At 37.4% G+C, this 20763-nt stretch overlaps 1 protein-coding gene across 1 annotated transcript in view; it reads right to left on the reverse strand.

Moving 5' to 3' along the window:
* The window catches only part of ISPD (isoprenoid synthase domain containing), a 151245-nt gene extending 131317 nt beyond the window's left edge, over positions 1 to 19928 (reverse strand). Inside the window, exons 1-2 of the mRNA XM_023750762.1 lie at positions 19656 to 19928; positions 11963 to 12112 (exon numbers count right to left, since the gene is read on the reverse strand). Coding sequence (XP_023606530.1) covers positions 11963 to 12112; positions 19656 to 19886 — 381 coding nt within the window. The 5' untranslated portion in view covers positions 19887 to 19928. The remainder of the gene's footprint in view (positions 1 to 11962; positions 12113 to 19655) is intronic.
* Positions 19929 to 20763: the final 835 nt, after the last annotated feature.

Here is a 20763-nt window from a genome sequence, read left to right on the forward strand (position 1 = left end):
AATAATTAATGATAAATACAAAGTCCAATATGTTTTTTATAAAAAAGAAGAAAGAAAGAAAACAGAAGGAAAGAACAGAAAAGGGTAGGACAAGGAAACAACCTAATAAATTTTTTAAACTGCAGTAATGAAGAACATGAGTCTCCAAATTAAAAATCCTTATGAAATAAAGAAGCTAATAGATGAAAGTACAATTAGCAGCAACAACAAAAGGTCTTATAAAGAAGCAGAAATCCAACTTAGTTGAGACTTCTTAATAGCAACAATAAAAATCAGAAAAACAATGAAATGGTTTCTTCATAATTTCGAAGGTAATGATTGTCAATGTAAAACTATACTCCCAGAAAAGCTATATATCATTTTTGAGGACAGAATATAAAGTTTTACAAATATTGGAGGTCTCAACAGAATTTAAATTTCTGTGGGCTCATTTTTGAGCTTTATAACAGACTTTGGAGAGCAGTTTTAGGTTCATAGCATAATGGGGCCGAAGGTACAGATATTTCCAATATACCCCCTACTGCCACATAGTCACAGCCTGCCCCATTATACTAGTAAAAACCCTACACCAGAGTGGTACATTTATTAAAATCAATGAACCTACACCACTAAATCATTATCATCCAAAGCCCAGAGTTTACATTAGAGTTTACTCTGATTGTTTCATATCATATAGTTTGATACAAATGTATAATAATCTATCTATATCATAAAAGGCCTGTGGTTGTGACACCGTAATGGCGAAACGACCAAACAACCGGTCACCAGGAGGTGCATGGAGCACCTCTTGTGGGCCGGGACTCGCCGCTCCCCGCGGAGCTGGTGGGGCTGGCGCAGCGGAGGTGGGGCCCGTGGCTTGTGTCGCGGAGGTGGGGCCTACGGCTCACACAGGGCGGGTCTGGGGTCCCGTCAGCAAGGTGGGTCTGGGTCTTGCACGATTTTGCACACTGGGCCTCTAGTATATATATAAAAACCTACATGACCATTCAACCATTCAACCAGTAGCTATGACATGCACTGACCACCAGGGGGCAGACAATCAACGCACAGGTATGGAAACATGGAATAGACTGATGAATCGCAGAGGGAAAGGGGAACAAAGAAGGGCGGGAAGAGATTAACCAAAGATCTTATATGCATACTAGAGGCCCGGTGCGCGAATTCGTGCACCTGTGGGGTCCCTCGGCCTGGTCTGTGGGGATAGGGCCGAATTCACGCACTGGGCCTTTGACATCCCCTGAGGGGTCCTGGATTGTGAGAGGGTGCAGGCCCGGCCAAGGGAGCCCATCAGTGCACAAATCCATGCACCGGGCCTCTAGTATATTATAATTCCTTTACTACACAAATCTTTGTTTCTCTAGAATTAGAACTTATCTTTTGTTTTAAGTGTTTAGTTTTCTATATACACATAACTCATTCAACAGCAAACATTTAGCTATTTGTCTATATCTACTCTCAAGATATTCACACACATAAGACATTTTGACAATTTTATATTCCTGAAGAAGTCACCTTTGGAGCCTTCTAACCTTTTTCAACATAGACTAGTTACCCTCTGCCAGCCACACAGATATCACCCACAAAAACTTTCTATATCATCGTCCAGAGGATAATCTCCATCTTTCCCCTGTCATGGGTCTCCTATCTCCTGTATCCCATATAACCTTTCTTGATTTGACTCCCTAACTTTTTTGGAACAAATCATCTAGTAGCTTTCTCAGAAAGGGAGCATAAGAGGTAAGTTTTTTAAAACTCTTTTTGGTACATTATTTCTTTGATACTTCTTTCTCTCCATTTTTCTCTTTTTGGAAAATTTTGTTATAGAGTATTGGCTCTTTAGTCTGGACTTCAATTTCATTTCATTTCCTATGTATTTTTTGCCCTTTGGGGGAAGGTTCCTCAGATTTATTTTTAACCCTAGATTTTCTTTTTCTCTAAATCTTTATTTTTCTAGCATTTTTATCTTGTTTTATGCTTCAAATAACTTTTCTCTCTGAAATGATAGTTTTTGTTGTTGTTAATCCTCACCCAAGAATATTTTTTCCATTGATTTTTAAAGCGAGTGGAAGGGAGGGGGAGGAGAGAGAGCAACATCAATGTGAGAGAGACACATTGATTGATTGCCTCCCACATGCGCCACGACCAGGGCCAGATCGGACCTGAAAGCCAGGTAGGTAACCTGGACCAGAAGTCAAGCCCACAACCCTTTCATGCACAGGGCCAGGTGGATGCTCTAACCATTTAGGCACACAAGCCAGAGCTAAATTTTTAAAAGATTTCCCTTCCCTGCTTCCTCCATATTATTCTTTTCTGTTTGTTTTGGTCTTTGTCTTCCACAGTAAGTGCATTCTTTAGATGGTATGATAATACTTGTCAGCTTATATTTAAGAGTAGAAGATTAAAAAGGTATTACACGATGAGTACAGAAGAGTGAGCTTTATTGTAGGGTGATGTGGTTGAAAAGTTTACTGGGGAACCTCTAAGGATAGTATTTTTAGGGCTTTCTTCTTAGACTGAACAGATTCCCAAAACTAAACTTCCAATTTCTAGCCAGAAGGGAAAGGCAAACCTTTAGGATACTGGCTGCTGAGTGGGAGAAGAGGCCACAGGCCTCCCCATTCATTAGGCACATGGTCTGTTAGTCACTATTTGGTCAAGATATTCATTCTCTTGACTACACCCAATATTCTCCCCTCACATGGTGGGTGCTTCACCCCCACCTGCCGCTGTAGGTAGAACAGTGGGGTCATAAAATAGAGAAGGCTATTTAAAGATCAGACTGCTTCTAAATAGTGTTCAGCAAGCCCACCTTATTTTGTCCCCTTCCCCTGAGTTCTAGAGGTAGCTGGTGCTGCAAGGTCCTGAACATTTTGGGAATTCTACTGTAGGCAATTTCAATTTTTAGCCAACCCTACAATTTTTCTTAAATAATCCAACCTTCTCAGATCTACTTCATTGATTACTACTCACTTACCTGCTTCCCAGGTATTTGTTTGCCATTGTCCTTTCTCTTATTCTCCTTGTCCTTGTGGGTCCATGTCATTTTTTAATCCCTTTCTAGTAGCTTTAATAAGGTTTGAGTAGTTGGAAAAATTAGATACACATTCAGTTGGTTATCTTTACCCAGAAACAGGAGTGTGTGCATTCTAATTAGATAAATAATTCCAAGTTGTCTTCCATAAAGGTGGTTTCAATTTATGTTCCCATAAGCAGTGTAGGAGAATGTAGCATGGTTGTTAACATGAGGTAAATGAATAGGGCTCATAGGGACTGTAAAAACCTCTGAAAAAAAGTATTTTTTTGTATAATGTGGTTATTTTTCTTGGAAGATATTTCACAAGTTTCAGAGCTTTTATAACACACACAATAAAGTTAGGAACCATTGTTTTATGGTAATTATGTAATGGTCATGGCTACAAATAATCCGATTACATATCTATCCTTCCAGCTTTAACATCATTCACAGTATTATTTCTGCAAGGCAGCCTGGGAAGTTTGCCCAACAAAGAACAATATACAGTATACATTAGAGAAAAACTAAATCAAAGGCATGCATGCACAGGTTCCTCAGGCTGCAGTCACAGACCTCAGCTCAGAATGTCTCAAGTAGAAACAAAATAGGCTATCTTACAATTAGATAAACAATGAACACCTGCATTCAATTTATCACCTGAAAATCAAACTCAAAGCATTTTGCATACATTTACATTGTTTGAATTATGCAATGTATTTTTGAATGGCAGGAGAGACAGTTATCCAAGAAGCTTTGTTCTCACAATACATAGGATCACTTTATGAGTAAATAAATAAGTCCATATGAGACTGATAATAATAGATTCAGCCCTCACTCTTCAGGGAACAATGTTCAAATGATCTGGCGAAGGACAAGATTCCTCTGGGTATAAATTTTTAAATAAGCTTACATAGAGTTACATTCACAAGAGGCTTTTAAACACCTATCAGGTGAAAAAACAGTCCTGTCAGTTTTTCACATTTTACCAGCCCTACCCAAGCAAAATCTATTATAAACTTTGAGGCAAGCACCATCCAATCTAGCCATACTAAACATTATCTAGAACAGTGATAGCGAACCTTTTGAGCTCGGCGTGTCAGCATTTTGAAAAACCCTAACTTAACTCTGGTGCCGTGTCACATATAGAAATTTTTTGATATTTGCAACCATAGTAAAACAAAGATTTATATTTTTGATATTTATTTTATATATTTAAATGCCATTTAACAAAGAAAAATCAACCAAAAAAATGAGTTCGCGTGTCACCTCTGACATGCGTGTCATAGGTTCGCCATCACTGATCTAGAAGATGCTATTTCTTTTTCTGCACCCAAATAATTAGGGGAAGTTACATGGGAGAACAAATTTCACCAGTAATTCTAAAACTATGATTTTAACCATTTCTATTGACTTTCACAATCAAATAATATCAAGTACAATTAAAAACTCAGAGTCTGACTGGAATATTTTACTCTTGTCTCTTGAGTATCTCCTTTGGGAAAAAAAACAACAAAAAACTGGTGAAAAGTTAGCAATAAAATTAAAAGGAAATTAAGATACTGCCCAGAAACACACTGAGTAGATATAATCTTGTCCCAATGTAAACTACTAAGGTAAAAACTGAATCCTATAGTGCTATCCAAACCCAGAGAAAAGGCAGCTTTAAATTCATGAACAAACAATGGTTATAAAGCTCTTATCATAACCTCCAAAGGTCATAAGGATCTGAAATAAATCGAGGAAATATAGAGAAGGGAGGGCCCAGAACCAGAAGTTCGTTCAGCAGCAACAGGATTGGTGATGTTATTACCCAGGTTGGAAGATGTAGAAAAAAGAGCAGGTCTATTGGATAGGTTAATGGTACCAATTAGATTGAAGTCACATGTAGGACACCTAGTAAAAGTAGTCAAAGGAAATTATAAATATATGCCCAAAATTTAAGAGAGAAATCTGAAAAAAAGAATGACCAGAAAAATTGGGGAACATATATCCATTTACTAAGCAAATAATTATGGAAAGTTTGCCAGACAACACTCTAAGCACTAGATGAATAAGGTTGGAGGAAACCATACTAGCAAATGCAACACAAGGAAATGACAGCAATATTGGAGATGTATTCACAGACTAAGGAAAATGAAAAGAAGAAACAATGATTTCACAAGATCAGTTTTATTTATTTTTGACACAGTTATAGATTGCAAAGAATTTAACTTGAGTTCAGTGTAAGCATTAAAAAATTGTATCTGCTTTAAATCCAAGTTAGACCATTATCTCAAGTCCTTTTATTGACCAAAAGTATAGTTGAAAAATTATCACACCTTCTACACAAACAACTTTTCCAGTAGTCTCTTTCTGACCCACTCCTTATATTAATTTTAGCACCTTAAGCCTTCTGCATGAATTGAAAATTCCATGTTAATTTAACAAAGGAAGTGTATCCTAGGATAAGGCTGAAAATTTTAATTCACAGTTTCAAGTGACCTAATAGTCTTTTCTTTAAAAAAACAAACAAAAAACAAACAGGTGTGCTCCTGCCCAGTCAATCCCCATTCTATACAAACTCCCAACTCCCATGGGAAATGCCCATTCACAGTGGAAGCTTAGACACAACAAATACCCAAATGAGAACTGCAATCAAAGCAAAGAGCAAGTAGCTCTGACTCAAGTAATAAGAATGCATCTCTCTTGTTTAACTTATAATACATTCTAATATATAATTGCTACATATGAATTTTAAAGGAAAAATATATAATTGAATTAAAATGTGATAAGGCTAACACTTAATTGCTATATATATATATTTTAAAGTAAGAAAATACATATATATGTATATATATACAATTGAATAAAAATGTGATATGGCTGCTGTAACCGGTTTGGCTCAGTGGATAGAGCATCGGCCTGCGGACTGAAGGGTCCCAGGTTTGATTCCGGTCAAGGGCATGTACCTTGGTTGCGGGCACATCCCCAGTAGGAGGTATGCAGGAGGCAGCTGATCGATGTTTCTCTCTCATCGATGTTTCTAACTCTCCATCCCTCTCCCTTCCTCTCTGTAAAAAAATCAATAAAATATATTTTTTAAAATGTGATATGGCTAATGTGTCCTAATTCTATAAGCTGGGGTGAGCAGCTGCTGAAGTCTCTGCTCATCTCGTTCAGGCTTCCAGTTCATTTTTCCCTCGGTCCTTTGGAATAGTGCCCCATATGAGTGCAGTTCAGTAGTCAGCACATAATCCTGCCTCCCTCTGGGCTTCCTACATTATGCAATATGTCCCCCAATTCCAAACTTCCCTAGCAAACCTACATTCCATCCTCTGGATTCTCAGGATGATAATAATAACAATAATAATAACAGCTGTCTGCCTTGCCACTACAGACACTAAGAAGAGACAGAGGGGAAGAGGGGGAAGGCAGAGGAGGGAGGACGAAATGTATCATTCAGCACTCAGCCAGGAGTCATAAACTATACAATAATTTGAACAAGAAAGATTTAATTTACAGCATGATTAACTTAGTACTAAAGTTTAACTACTAAGAAAGAATAAAAATTCTAAAATACACAGTAAATCTGAGGGAAAATACCCAAGGAAGAAACAAACTTGGGGAAAAGGGCAGGGGGGTGAGGGGAACTCTCTCCAAGGCTGGGATTGGAACCTCATTGAAGAAGATTTGGCTATGGCCCCCTGGATGGTGGGGAGGTTTTGAAGCTTGACCAGTGCCAGAGATGGTGCACAGTGGGCAGGCCAAGGCTGGTGTGGTAGCCAAAATGGGGGAGGACTGGCAAGCCAGGAGCCTCCCTCTGATGGCCAGAGCCTGAGGCTGATGAACAGAGGGTTGCAGAGAGGGACTGACAAGCTGGCAGCCTGTCACTGGAATGCCAAGAAACCAAGGCTGGCAGGCACGGAGCCGCAGTTCAGGACTGGCAAATGGGCAAACCTCCACCATGTCAGCAGGCAGAAGCCAGCAGGCAGAGAATGGCAGGCCAGAACTGGCATCACACACCTGCTAAAGAGTGAAGGGCACTCAGTGCCACAGATACATGCCCGTGGCAGCTGTGGCAGCAGGAATAAAACCAGGAGGAAAGCCCCTTCTGGTTGCAGTGCCCCTGGAGCATCCTCTACTGATGAAGCTTAAAACCTCTTGGCAAAGGAAAGATGTCCAACGGATGCAGCAAGGCATAGTGAATAGTGGGTTTAGAGCCGAGAACCACACTGTATAAATGTGGACCTTACCCAGTGTGACTCCCTTCCTTGAACAGTTAATCCCTTCTGATTTTTTCCCTATTTTTGGTCACTCTTTAATGCCATCATACAAATGCAAATATATACTATACATTTATACATCTCATATCTCTCTCTGTATACCTGTCTCTGTCTCGCTCAATAGAGACAGATAGGTATCGGTTTATAATTTTTATAACTGGAAAGTTGGCTGTTCAAGCTATTCTGTCGTTACTAGGAGCCAGAGCCCTGGGTAATGATTTGACATAGAATCTAGAAAATACAGTAAGTCCTCACTTAATGTTGTCATAGTTCTTGGAACTGTGGCAAAACAATGTATAATGAAACCAATTTTACCAGAGGCCAGATATTTTCAGCCCTTTTCATCTCATGGCACACATAAACGAATTATTAAAATTCTGTGGCATATGAAAACATATATTTTTGTCGATCTGACAAAAAATAGGTATAATTTTGATTCATTCACACAGGCTGGCTGTTGTTGTGTAGGCTGTTGTCATTTTTTTTTATTTACAATATAAGGGAAAAGAGGTCAGTGCCCCTAATTAAACTGCATGTTTTAAGAATTCTTGCTGCATACCAGTTGAAAATCATTGCCATGGGCTAATTGATATAAAAAAGAGTTAAGTTCCACAGCATCACATCAATGCTGTAACAAAATGATGTTGAACGAAATGATGTTATTTGAGGACCTGCTGTGCTGTAAGCAGGGAACTAGTACCTCTATTTTATGTTTTAGACTACCTACTGTGAGGTTTATGAAGTGCATGTCCACCTTGGCATTCAGTGGTGCATATAAATTTCACTAACAATAAGTCTTTGTCCAAAATACTCTCAGTGAAAAAACTGATTTCCACTAGTCCTAAAAAAATTTAGAAAAAATTTGGTTTATTCAAAAGCGTATGAAAATATTTCTTTAACTGACCAGATAATGCTAAATTCCATCTCTAGATCATATTTTGAAATAGCAAACTCTTGCTCAGGATATCAATGCCCGCAAATAATAATGGCCATAAAATAATGACAAACTTTGAAATCTCGTGTAGGGAAATGATTAAATTTTTATTTGTTAAAGGTCCATAATGTTTAGTACATGTTGAAAGGCACGTTGTTAGAAGGGTTGGATCCCAGAGAAAGATTTCAGATCTCGTTATTCTCTACAAGAAAGGTGGTTCCTAAACATGCCAGCTTTAATATTAGTATTTAATAACTTTTAGTCATTATATTTGATTTTTTCAATATTCTAGGCAGCAGACCAATAAAAGTAAACCCTGCCAGCAAAATTTTGCTTCTGGTTCTTTCGGCAATACTTTGTACAACACCCGAAAGAAAACCATATTAAAAACTCAAACAACTTTGGCATCAAATACCATGTAAAAGTATTACTTTATAAGAGACCTGTGTATCTTCTAAAAATGTATTCTTTCCTAAATAAGGTTAAAAAAAAATTAGTGATGGTAAAAAACAAAAAAAAACAAAAACAACAACAACAGTCAGAGTGGTTTGTTCATGTTAGTGGACATAGTATGGACACAACTCTCTGGATGAATTAGATGATGTATCAGCCTGGGGAGCAGGGCCACTGTACACAGTTGTGTCACTGGAGAAGGTGAAGACTGGAAAGTCAAGTTGAAGGATCAGAGTAGACATCCTTGACTAGTCAACCTGGCTAGGTAAGCACATCCAGCCATTAAAAGGAGACCTTCAGGGGAAAGCCACGAGAACAGTTATTTCTGTGTAGCTACTGTCTCGGCCAAGTATCCAGTAATGAACTGGAGCTAGTGATACTCAATGGTCCTAGCATTCAGGAACACAACGAGATGGCAAGGACAGGTTGCAACCCACCAGGCATTTCTGTGATAGTAAAAAGAAAGGAGAAATGGATTCTGCTTACTTCAGCCTTCTAAATTTCAGACGTACGGCTCTTTTGGACAATCTAACCAAGAGAAATAGTTCCCGATTTAACCAAACTGACACAGCAACACCTACCATAGATGAATAGCACATAATTCAGATATACACAGAAAAACTTTCATTAAGTCATCTGCTTAACACAACAGATACAGTTTGCAAAAAAGGTAAAAATAAAGTTATATAAACTTTAAAATTCATATTCCTTCATGATAAGGTATATCCTCAAAGTATCTCACTATACTCTGCCCATCATTCTGCAATTTTTCTAAAGTAAAAGAGTGTCAAATAAGAGTTAAAGTTCTTAGCTCTTCCCAGGAAATCCATTTTGTTTTGGCCATGAACTGCTAAAGCTACCACCCAGATGCTACTGCATACACTACACAAATTAACACAAAAGGTCAAATGACAAAGTGTGACCAACATTTATTTTATCATCTGATTCTGCCTCGTGGAATTTCCTTTAGCATTCAAGTGAACCGGAAAGATTTTCATTTTGAACTTATTTCTTCGCTCTAAATTAAATAATGGTATCTCTTTGCTAGGCACACATAGAGATTATGTGATCATGGAATTGCTTGTCTGTCATCCTGGGAGGAGGATGAATTAGAACTGCCTGGGTACTAGTGTCTGTCAGCATTTGCCTCATACAAAGCCTAGGAACTGATGGTCACTTATGTATGTCTTCAGTGTCCATCTGTGTAACTTCTCAACGTCCTTATAGCTCCTGCCCTCTCCTGACTGCCCTCCAGAAGTCAGTACCTGGTTTGACATGCAAAGTCCTACAGTAAAAAAAAAAAATCAAGAAGAGACAAATACTATGTCTCAGTTCATTTCTGTTTATTTTTTAAAAGCAGATTTTCTTGCCAAAGTCTGTAACAAAGAGATCGGGGTTTTTAGAACATAAAACAAAAAGCCCTTGACAACTCCAAGAGGCCCTCCTGCCCATGACAGAATAAGTGTTTCCATTGTATGCCTCTTCCCACACATTCCATTCCCCACCTTGAACTTTCCCACCAGAAAAGCACAAACACAGAAGAGATTTCCAGTAATCTACCAGACTGAAAAAAAATGTTTCCCAGGATCTTTACTTTCCATTCAATAACATGAACTCGGGACAAACCACTAGAAGAAAGTAACAACCCTACTGTTTTTGCTATCCTCTTTTCAGTCTGATTCTGTATCCTCTGTTTGCCTCATCGTTTGTCTTCTCTTGTTCTTACAGACACTTACCATTGCAAGGCTCAGAGTCTAGTAGTAGAATCAGGTATTTTATAAATGGCTTCCCAAGCAACTAATTATAATTTTGATGCTGGGCAGAAAAAAACAGGGCACTGACCTAACCTAGACTGGGGAGGGGACCAGAGGGCAGGAAAGTGAACACTTACCTAATATCTAAGGAATATGTAACAAGATAAGAAGGCAGTCAAGTTCCAGAAAGGAGGAAACTTTTATTGGAGCTCCAGCTGCATCAGGGCTTAATTCTCCAGAAAAAAACTGCTAAAAATGATACTTTAATGTGAGGATTGTGAAATAATATTCAAATTTTTGTCTAAGATATAGCTATCATATCTTAATAACAAATTAATTTCAAGAAAGATGGCAGATATAGTCTAGCCCAGCAATATTTAGGCTATAAAATAGAATATCTGGATAAAAAAGCCAAAGAAATTTATAGTAGCATAACATTTATAAGATTAATGATGAAATACAGGCAAATTCCTATGCTTCATATTCAATATTTTAAGAAAACAATATAAACCATGGCTGACTATTCATATCATTAAGATGGATTCTAATTTACATAATCTCATTTTAAAACAGTAACAGGTAGTCAAGATTGAGTGATAATTTAATGTATGTGTGTGATTAACTACCTTCTATCAAAAATATGTAGTATTTTTCTATTATAAATGTCAATATTCATATTACTATTATCTCATACTTACTGATTGTCTAACATTGACCAAGCACTGGGTTAGTCTCTCTAACTTATATTTCATTGGGAAGTTTTGGACAAGAATAATACCTGCTACTCAATAACTGTATGGCAGCAAAATTTACATAGGTACAAAAATGTTTCCAAAACATGAAAAACAAAGGTAATCTATTATAATCTCAACATGAATAAATTATTTGATGTTTTCAAAGAACTTACCCTTTAAAATGTAATTAACAAAATGTCTACACAGCTGTGCAGCAAATTTATCACAAAAAGCCTGAGATTGCTGACCTTAGAAACACCTGCTAACTAGGTGGGCCCTCAGCCAGCACGTGGGAAACTGGTTCTTGGACTATTCCCAGTGAAGAGTTAACTGATAAGGGTGGCTCTCTGTGCCCAGAGTGTTTGCATAAACAGTATGGTTTATGTTAAACACCTGCTTTCCTCTGAGAATCTGGATTTTACTTTTATGTGGTAAGCAGATGTCTACATGACCAATCCCAACAAATACCTTGGACACCAAGTCTACAATAGGCTTCCCTGGAGAGAAACAACATACACATGTTCATTTTTTTTGCTGGGGGGGGGTGGGGGGGAGAGGATAGGTGGTGTTTGTGCTACCCTTCAGGGGAGGGAGAGAATATAAGGAATCCTGCACATGGATTCTTCCAGAATCTGCCTATGTCTCTTTCTCACAGGATCCAGCTGTGCATCCTCACTACTTCACTGTAATCAACTTAAGCCATGAGTACAACTATAGACTGAGACCCACGAGTTCTAGAAAATCTCCAAATATAGAGGTGGTCTTAGGGACCCGCAACACAGAAGCTTTCTAAAAAAAGCCAGAATTCTTACCTGCTGATATGCTGCATAGATCACATCATATAGAAAAGCCTGTGGCATTTCACTTGCTCTGTGTCTGGCACGTTCCAGGGAGTGGTCTAAGCAACCATCGGCAGATGGACTGATGACGGTGGATACAAGAGGGCGAATTGCTCCTGCTGCCTAAATAACAAACAGAGGCAAGCAAGACATTGTTTCACCTAGAAAATACTTTGAAGTCAAATTCTAAACTCTGTATCTTATTTTTGAAAGCAGATGTTATTCATACCTTCAACAAACTACCTCAAGAAAATATCTAAACAAATATTCATTTGGTTCATAAATCAAATCATGTCACACCAAGAACCAATTTCATAATATTACAATTCCATATATAAGAGTTAGAAAATTTTCTTCATCATAGGTTTAAAATCCTTTTTATACAGGCCATTGAAGTCAAATACTAAAAAATGGATGCAATGATATAATTGGGTATTCCCTAAAGATGGAAGAAAGAGAAACATATATGAAAGAACTGAAATGAATTATACATGAATTACTAATTAGTATGCTTTCAAAAGATTTAACTTACACATTAGAAAATTAAGGAAACAGACATATACCCTAAGATCCCCAAAATGAGACTCAACAACCCACATAACAATGAATTTATGTTTTGCTCTAATTCCTGTGAAAAACAGTTCTCTTCAAACATAGCATTAGTGGAATGCTCCCTCAGGCAAAATATCCATTAATATCAATTGCTCTGATAAAAGCTCTGTTTCATTAATAGAGGTATCTAAATTTTATTAAAAAACACACCTTCATATCTGACAATTTTTGCCTTTAGCTTTAATACAGTGTCTTTGTAATATAGACTTAGAGGTCATTACCAAACAGCTGTCTTGGAGAAGTAGCCTTAAAATACTGTTACTATGGTAGGCAATTAAACCAAACCTCCTTATATTGTATCCAAAATATCCTATCTTTCACGTAATTGCTACAGGGGGATTGCAGCACAAATACAACACATTTGGCCTGAAGACCAACATCTGAGCAAGAAAGACAGTCTATGAACTAGTTTACAAATGCCAAGAGATTGGCTAAAAATCAAAGCTAATGTATGAGCCATGTAGACAGTTTACAAACTGTGTCACCATTTCCAGTGACGCAAGTAAAAATTTGGACCCGAGGCATAAAAATGAGGAGACCAGCCAAGGGTGACAGGGAGGAAGTGATGTCCAAGTAGGTGAAAGGTAAGTAAGGTAAGTAAGGAACAAGCCTAACTGGTCAAACCTATCAGTAGGGGTTAGAAGACAAAACAGGAAAGAAACACATGTGCACACGTGTATATACATACACTGCTTTTTAAGAAAAAAATTAAATTTCCATTGCAACTACTTATAGCTAATTTTATGCCAGGCCACGAAATAAAAATTTACTTAAAAGAGAACATGAGACATTCAAATGTCAACATGAGAAGCTCCGCAGATTCTCTCCCAAGCAAATTATAAATAGTGAAAATTATTTCAAAAACAAAACATGGAAAAGCCATTGAAAATTGTCCTAAGGGCATTCAGCAATTAGGAAACTTTATTCAAGAAAATCTTCTAAATCTTGGGGAGACCAGAGAGAGCCTGTGGTGCTCAAGTCATATCCATTTCTTCTCTCATTCTACACCCAGTTTAGTATGGCTGAAGTTCCTCTTAGAATAGGTATGGCCAACAAATGGGGCTCCCTCTCCCCCTAGTTCCCAATGGGAGAAGCAGAGTGCTAACATTTCCCATCTTACTCAGCTCCATGTCTCCCACAGAAGCTAAATAACAGGCAAGTGTGGCCAAGAGGTTAAAGACACCCACGTATAGGGTAAGGATCTGCCCCGGAAATGATAGGCAGAGAATACTGGGGCCTGGATGTCTCTTGCCTCAGATCACACATAATGCAGAGGTTCTACACCAGAAGAGCCAAAAAGAAATTCTGGGAGTCTCCTAATGCCCCCATGCAGCACCCTGCTCATGAAGTAGGGGTATCAGTCTGAAAGAAACAGTCATCATGCCCACCCACATCTCCAAAGTAGTGATGCAGTGACTGTTCGCAAGGCAAGAGACAGGCTCAAAGAGCAGAGGGCTATGAAGCGTTCCCCAAGGGAAATCACTTTATTTGGAAGTTTAAGCCCAAGGACACTCCAAAATGAAATGAGATTGTCATGATAAGTAATTAAGAGGAGGCCAGTAGATACAGGAGACCAAAAGGCTAAACTGCAGGCCGGCTAGTTAATCAAAGAACACCAGGGAGACAACAAGAGCCTCCCTGGGATAAGAACAAACCTCCAACACTGGCCTCAAAAACCAGCCCTTCCAAGGGGCCAGAACTTAAAGGATCAGGCTGTAGAGCAATTTATGCTCAGAGCACTGTCCTCTGCGCAACCCCCCCCCACCCCCCCGCAAAAAAAGAGTAATGAGTTGGCAATAAATGAAGCTTATCAATTAGGGGTGATGTCAACAGTGGCAGTCAGTATAACAGAGAGATCAGGGAAGACGCTCAAAGAGAACTCTGCAAAGATCACATGCCCAAGACGGTACCCTCTGAGAAGTGACACCAGAGGAGGAAAAGACTTCACTAGAATACACCAGCAAAGTCACAAACAAATAAGCAAATAACAGCTCCTAGGGAAGCTCCTAGGGATGTGGGAAGAAGAGGATCCATATCTAAAACTTATAAAATACACGATTTAAAATAGCCAGTTTTTCAAAATATAGAAATTTTTTTTCTTTTCTATAGTTATTGCTATACATAAAGCAGTGATCATGAATGAACTATAGCTGCAGATTCACATGCATACATTTCCCAAAATATGTTGTGCAAAAAAAAAGCTGTCAAGATATATGCAAAACATAAGATTTAGAATATCATACAAATATATGTTAATTATATGTCAATTATACCTCAAAAAAAATATAAAAACAAATCAAACAAACATAACAAATGTTTTTTAGGGATACATGCTACAAAACTGAAGAAAAAAAGCAAGAGAGCAATAAAAACAAAGTTCAAGGTAGTGTTACCCGTTTGGGAGGAGTAAATAAGATCAGGGCAGGGACAGTTTCAAACTGACTACTAAAGTTTGATTCCTTATACCAAGTGACAGATCTGAAGGTGTCCAAAGTTTTCTGTATGTTTTCAGTATTTTTAAAAAGAAAATTTCTAAAATGTGTATTTATGGACTCTCATTTTTTATTATTAAAAACTAACTTCTTGAGACCAGAAATCATACATATTTGAGATGTCATGGCAGAATGGGTGAATTCCAAGAATTAGTAAGTCCTTACCTATGGAATCCAAAATATCATTTAGAAAGAGTACAATATGAAGACAATCGAAAACACAGGCAATTACCAGCTTCCGGGGTCTTACTAAACAAAAGGCCCAGAAAAAGGGCCACAAGTGAAAATAACTCCTTTGTTGACCTTTCTTTTCTCTGACTACTATTCCAGCTATCTGGTATAAACAGTATAGAAGAAAGATGCTAATGCTAATAGACACGTATTCTATATCTAGTTCCCTGGTAAGGGACATTTGTTCAGAAATAAACATGCAATGAATCCTCAATTATATGATCTTTTCTGAAATTCAAAGCATCAAATTATGACACAAGTTTGGACAAAGATGGTTGGTTGCCTCCCAAATGCAGCGATCTGGGGAGCCTGAAGTATGATTCCCAAGTGATCAAATACACTGTCTCCTTGGGAATTAGTATAATAAGCCTGAATGGAAGCTTAACAGCTCAGCACCACAGTGATTACTTGCCTCTCAGGCTAATCTATCAAAGTATTTCCACATGTCAATGCATGGAAATCAGCATAGATATAAATCATACAATGTGGAAATAATGAACCCCACCTCTACTGTTCACCTTTTAAAGCAAAATTGAACAATGCTAATCATCCATCCACACAGCAGGTGCTAACAGGCATTACTCCTCAGGCATCTGCATTCAAGCTAATTATGACAATGTATATCAGAAATCCTCCAACCTTGTAATTACAATTTCAATTAGCTGATTTGTCTTTATTGAAACACTACTTAATAAATATTTACAGAATAAGATCTTCAAAGCTAATCATTAGCAATTATAAGATTCTGGATATTTTCTAATAGAATACTTCCAACCTCCTTTTTGACAAAATAAAAGAATATATTGTTTATTCAATATAGAAATATGGGTATTTTAGAAAAACCTCTGTCCAAGTTACTATATCACTGCAAAATACCCCTAAAAGTAAATACATAGCAGAAAGGAATAAGGAGTTCTTCATTTTACATACTACTGAATTTTAATTCTTGGAAGCTAAGCTAGAAACATTTACCTTAAATCTAATATGACCAGGTATGTCACACTTGGATATGTATGTAATAAGCTTTATTTCATTTTAATCCCTACATATACTCATCTTGCTTTGATCTACCCCTTCTCCAACTTCATTTTAAGTAATTCATTGAACAGATATATAGGGGTTGGTAATTTCAAGTAATGCAGTAAAACAAAAGCTTTTTCACACAGTATCTTCTCCAGCATCAGAAACAAATCAAGTTTCACTCATTCCATGGCATTTAAATCTTTATCAAAGTAGGTCTAAAATTTACCACTAAATCAGAACTCACTGCTTACTCACAAATAAAAGTGATTCATCACAGCTAGGACTTAAATCAACACCAAAGTGTCTCTCCAATAGATAATAGATAATGACACAAGATCCAATGACCCAGGGGAGCTCATTACCTGAACCCCACCCAGGACTAAACTCTGCCCTTCAGTGCACTTTCTCATGATCAAAACCATCCAACAGAGTTCAGAACAAGTGACTATTAGCCTTGGTCACCTCATCCCAATGTCAAATTTCCACTAAGTAATTTTCCATCTCTATTTTAGAACATGCCCAGAATATACTGCACAAAGTTGTAAAATTGAGTGGTAGGAAAGTACATTCTTCCTGATGCACACATATAAAACTTAATAGAATTTCCAAAGTGCTATCAATCATTGATAAATACAGTCATGCTGCAGAATCCAAACAGATCACATACAAACATACCCACACACCACATGTCAACGTTTCTGGTTATAATATATAATTCAGTTTCTCTTTAGAAGATGACTCAAAGACTTTCTAAGTAAAAACTAGTTAATGTTTAATGAAGAAATGTATATTCTTCCTATACGAGTAAGGAGGTCTACATAAACCTTTGATTTTAAGCCCTCTGTAAGATTCTACCACTACTAAAGTTCTTTAACTGTTCAAGAAACAAAATATCCAGAACCATTTTTAAACTGACATCATACCCAATTGCTCACTAAATTACAGAGACAACTATTTACCTTAAGAAAAGGAATAAGGTGGTGATCACAACCTATGTTAAGTCAAGACGTTATGCTGTATACCTTAAACTTATTTAGTGCTGTATGTTCATGATACATCAATAAAATGGGGCGGGGGGAGAAAGAAGGACAAAATCATGTGTAATATTATGGTTAATTATGCTCTAACCCTGTAACTTTATTACCCACCATATAACTGGTGTGGGGGCTGGGGATGTAAATAGGGATACTGCTAACCACCCCACAGTGCAGGACAGCCCCCACAACAAAGAGTTATGTTACCCAAAATGTTAGTCATGCCAAGCTTGAGAGACCCTCATCAATGTTCAAATATAGAAAGAAATTACAGTGTGGAGCCTGCTATCAGATGCAAAAATCCCTTGTTTTAAATATTAGAAAGCAACCCAATTCAAGGGGACCTGGTTTTGTGAGAATTCAGTAAAATGTACCATAAACCAGTGCTCAAAAGGTCCTAGGCAAATAGAATTCTTAGATAAATACAATATCCATGGGTAGGTCTGCAGAGTTGTGGCAAGCAAGATAGTGTCTAAACTGTAACATCAAAAAACCTTGGAGAGATGTTGGGATGGGGAGAACAGGAGCACAGGGATTTCAGGAGAAGACATGTTGAGGCCTACTGTCAGAGAAAGGGAGGAAAAGTAAAAGCACACAAAATACATGTCTTTTCATAGTTAGCCGACTTCCAAAAGCTGGATAAAATCCAGGAAACAATTATATCCTATATTTTCAAAGTATTGGGAGTTAAAATCTGAAGCCTTAGAATTTGTATACCCAGACAAACTATCATCAAGAGTAAGGATGAACAAACACTAAAAGAATTTCACTGCTGGTCCTACTGAGGTCCTATCGAATCTGTGGAACCCAAGAAGGGTGCATACACAATGAAGAGAGTGAAATTGTGTCCTTGTGATACTTTTGAGTTCCTGTATGCAGGCAACTCTAATGTTAGCCTTAATATTGGACATCTTAGTCTCTTGAGGTAATTAATACATCTACATTAATTTGTCTTGTTTTATCCAAAATGTAATATAAGTTAAAAAATCATAGTTATCTTTAGCATGTATACCACCTCAGGGGCTGTCACACTGTGTAGCTTACTTAGAAAATGATTTATCTAAATAGGACCTTTTGGTAGAGCTTGAAAATTTGGGGCAAAGAAAAGAAGAAAATCTGTTCAGAGTCTATAGAACACAATGTATGAGAACAAAGGACAAGGAATCCATGGAAAAGAAATTGTAAAGTGTCTGACTAAACAGTCATCACTCTTTTCTTGCCTTAGATAGTATTTGATTCAGGCCAATATTTTGCAATTTATTGGCCAGTGGTTATAAAAGATGCCAATTCTTCCCACCAACATAAGAACTTCAATTACTAGGATAAGTTTCTATTAATTGCATTTATGTTTTTTTATGATTAGAACAGTATGAGGGTTGGCAGGAAGTAGTGCCTGGATTTCCTGAAGCTATTGGATCACTATCCTAACCATTTCAAGGAAATTTAGAATATATACACACACATTCATCATACATATTGGAATTTTGACTGACTTCTTAGACATTTTTCCTACTCTGATGACATTATTACTACATTCTTCTCCAAATAGCTCATATTACATGATGAGGATAAATGACTATAGCAAAGATAAATTCCAGAACAATCTCGCAATCTACAAAATTCCTAAAACAAATTACCCTAACCTCTTCAGATCATCATGCCCATTTTAATAATTTCACATTTAAATATCCTAATATGTAAAAAGCCAGGGGCCGTTATGACCTAAACGACGGACGGACAACCGAACAGCAGGATGCCTGTGGGAGGGAGCTCCCTCCTGGCCCCGGCTGGGCGCAGCGGAACTCTGGGTCTTGCACGATTGGGGGCATGGCCGGCCTTCAAACCGGACCCTGATAGGAGGGAGGAGGGAGCCCCATTTCCTCGCATAATCAGCCGTTGGTCAGCTTGCTTTCAAGGGCCTGCCAGCCAGGAATCCCATTCCCCTGTACCCCGGACCCTGACAGGAGGGAAGAGGGAGCCTCTTGGCTTTTTCACAAATGAAAAATGATTGGTAACCTCCTAGCTTTTTCACAAATGACTGTTTGCATCAGTGTTGTTTTTGCATCATGTTTTTGTTGTTTTTATATCATATCTTTGTTGTTTTGTTACATCAACAACAACAAAGATATGATATAATTTCCTCTAATTAATTCCCTTTTAATGTGCATGAATTTCTTGCACTGGGCCACCAGTAATTCCATCAAAACTCAGCAAATGAACCACTCTATATAGTGTTTGCCTCTTTTATCCATTCACATAAGTATAAATACTTACCCCATGTTCCTTAGCAGCTGTGGCCACTTTAAGGAGAATATCTTCCTCCACAAAAGGTCTCACAGCATCATGGATAATCACTACTTCCGGCTTCGAGAGCTTGGAGTCTGGCTGGTCCTCAGCCAGAGCTTTTAGTCCATTGAATATTGACCTGTGGCGGGTCACTCCAGCTTCAACTAGTGAGATGCGCTTATGCTGGTACTTCTGAATAATACCCTTCATTGCTTCCATGTTGTCTCTAGTTACTGACACAACAATGTCCTTTATCCAACATACTCTAAAAGGAAAGTACATACACATTTTATATAGATTGATTTGGATGCAACAACTAAAGTTAAGCTAATAACAGAAAATTAATTTTAGGAAGTACTAGTATATCTTCATAGAAAGATTAAGAACTGAAAGTTAATCAGTTTTATGAATTTTTATCAAGTTTAGTAAAGAGATTAAAAAATAAAACATCAGTGACTATGTCACACTATATAGAAACAGACAGATATAAACATAGTATTTCACAATATTTAGTGTGAAATTATCTATAGAGTGAAAATAGATAGATATGGTATATAGATATATAGCATAGATTTCTGTCTTAAAAGTTAAATTTAAATAATTATAATATTAATCAGTAGAGAAAAAAGAATATAACAAGAATATGCTTTTAAATTGATTTTCTCCAAATAATTTTTTTCCTCATAGAATAGGAACCCGTCAAAGCACTTTTAAATTCCAAAAGCTCTGTCTCTTTCTTCTAGAAAGTTCACTGAACTGACAACAAAGCTGGATAGCTAACTCAAACTTTGCCGACATCAGGGTGAAATACTGTAGCTTAAATGGGGAAACTATAATTAAATTAATATAAATATAAATCCAGCTTGAATAAAATGGGGAAAACTCATAATTTAGTAAAATATAAAATTGAAAAAAGAAATTAATCTGTTGAGTCAGATATAAAATATAAAACTTTTTTTTTCCTGTTGTAAAACATTTTCTTAAAAGAGAGCCACTGGCATACATTGAGTGATGGCTGCGTTAAAGAAGTTTGGCAGACTTCTCTTGAACACCAGTGCTAACAGTGGGTCATGTCATTTTAGACACAATGTTCCAC

Source organism: Myotis lucifugus, unplaced genomic scaffold (genome assembly GCF_000147115.1).
Source record: "Myotis lucifugus unplaced genomic scaffold, Myoluc2.0 scaffold_15, whole genome shotgun sequence".
In the NCBI taxonomy this organism is placed as follows: domain Eukaryota; kingdom Metazoa; phylum Chordata; class Mammalia; order Chiroptera; family Vespertilionidae; genus Myotis; species Myotis lucifugus.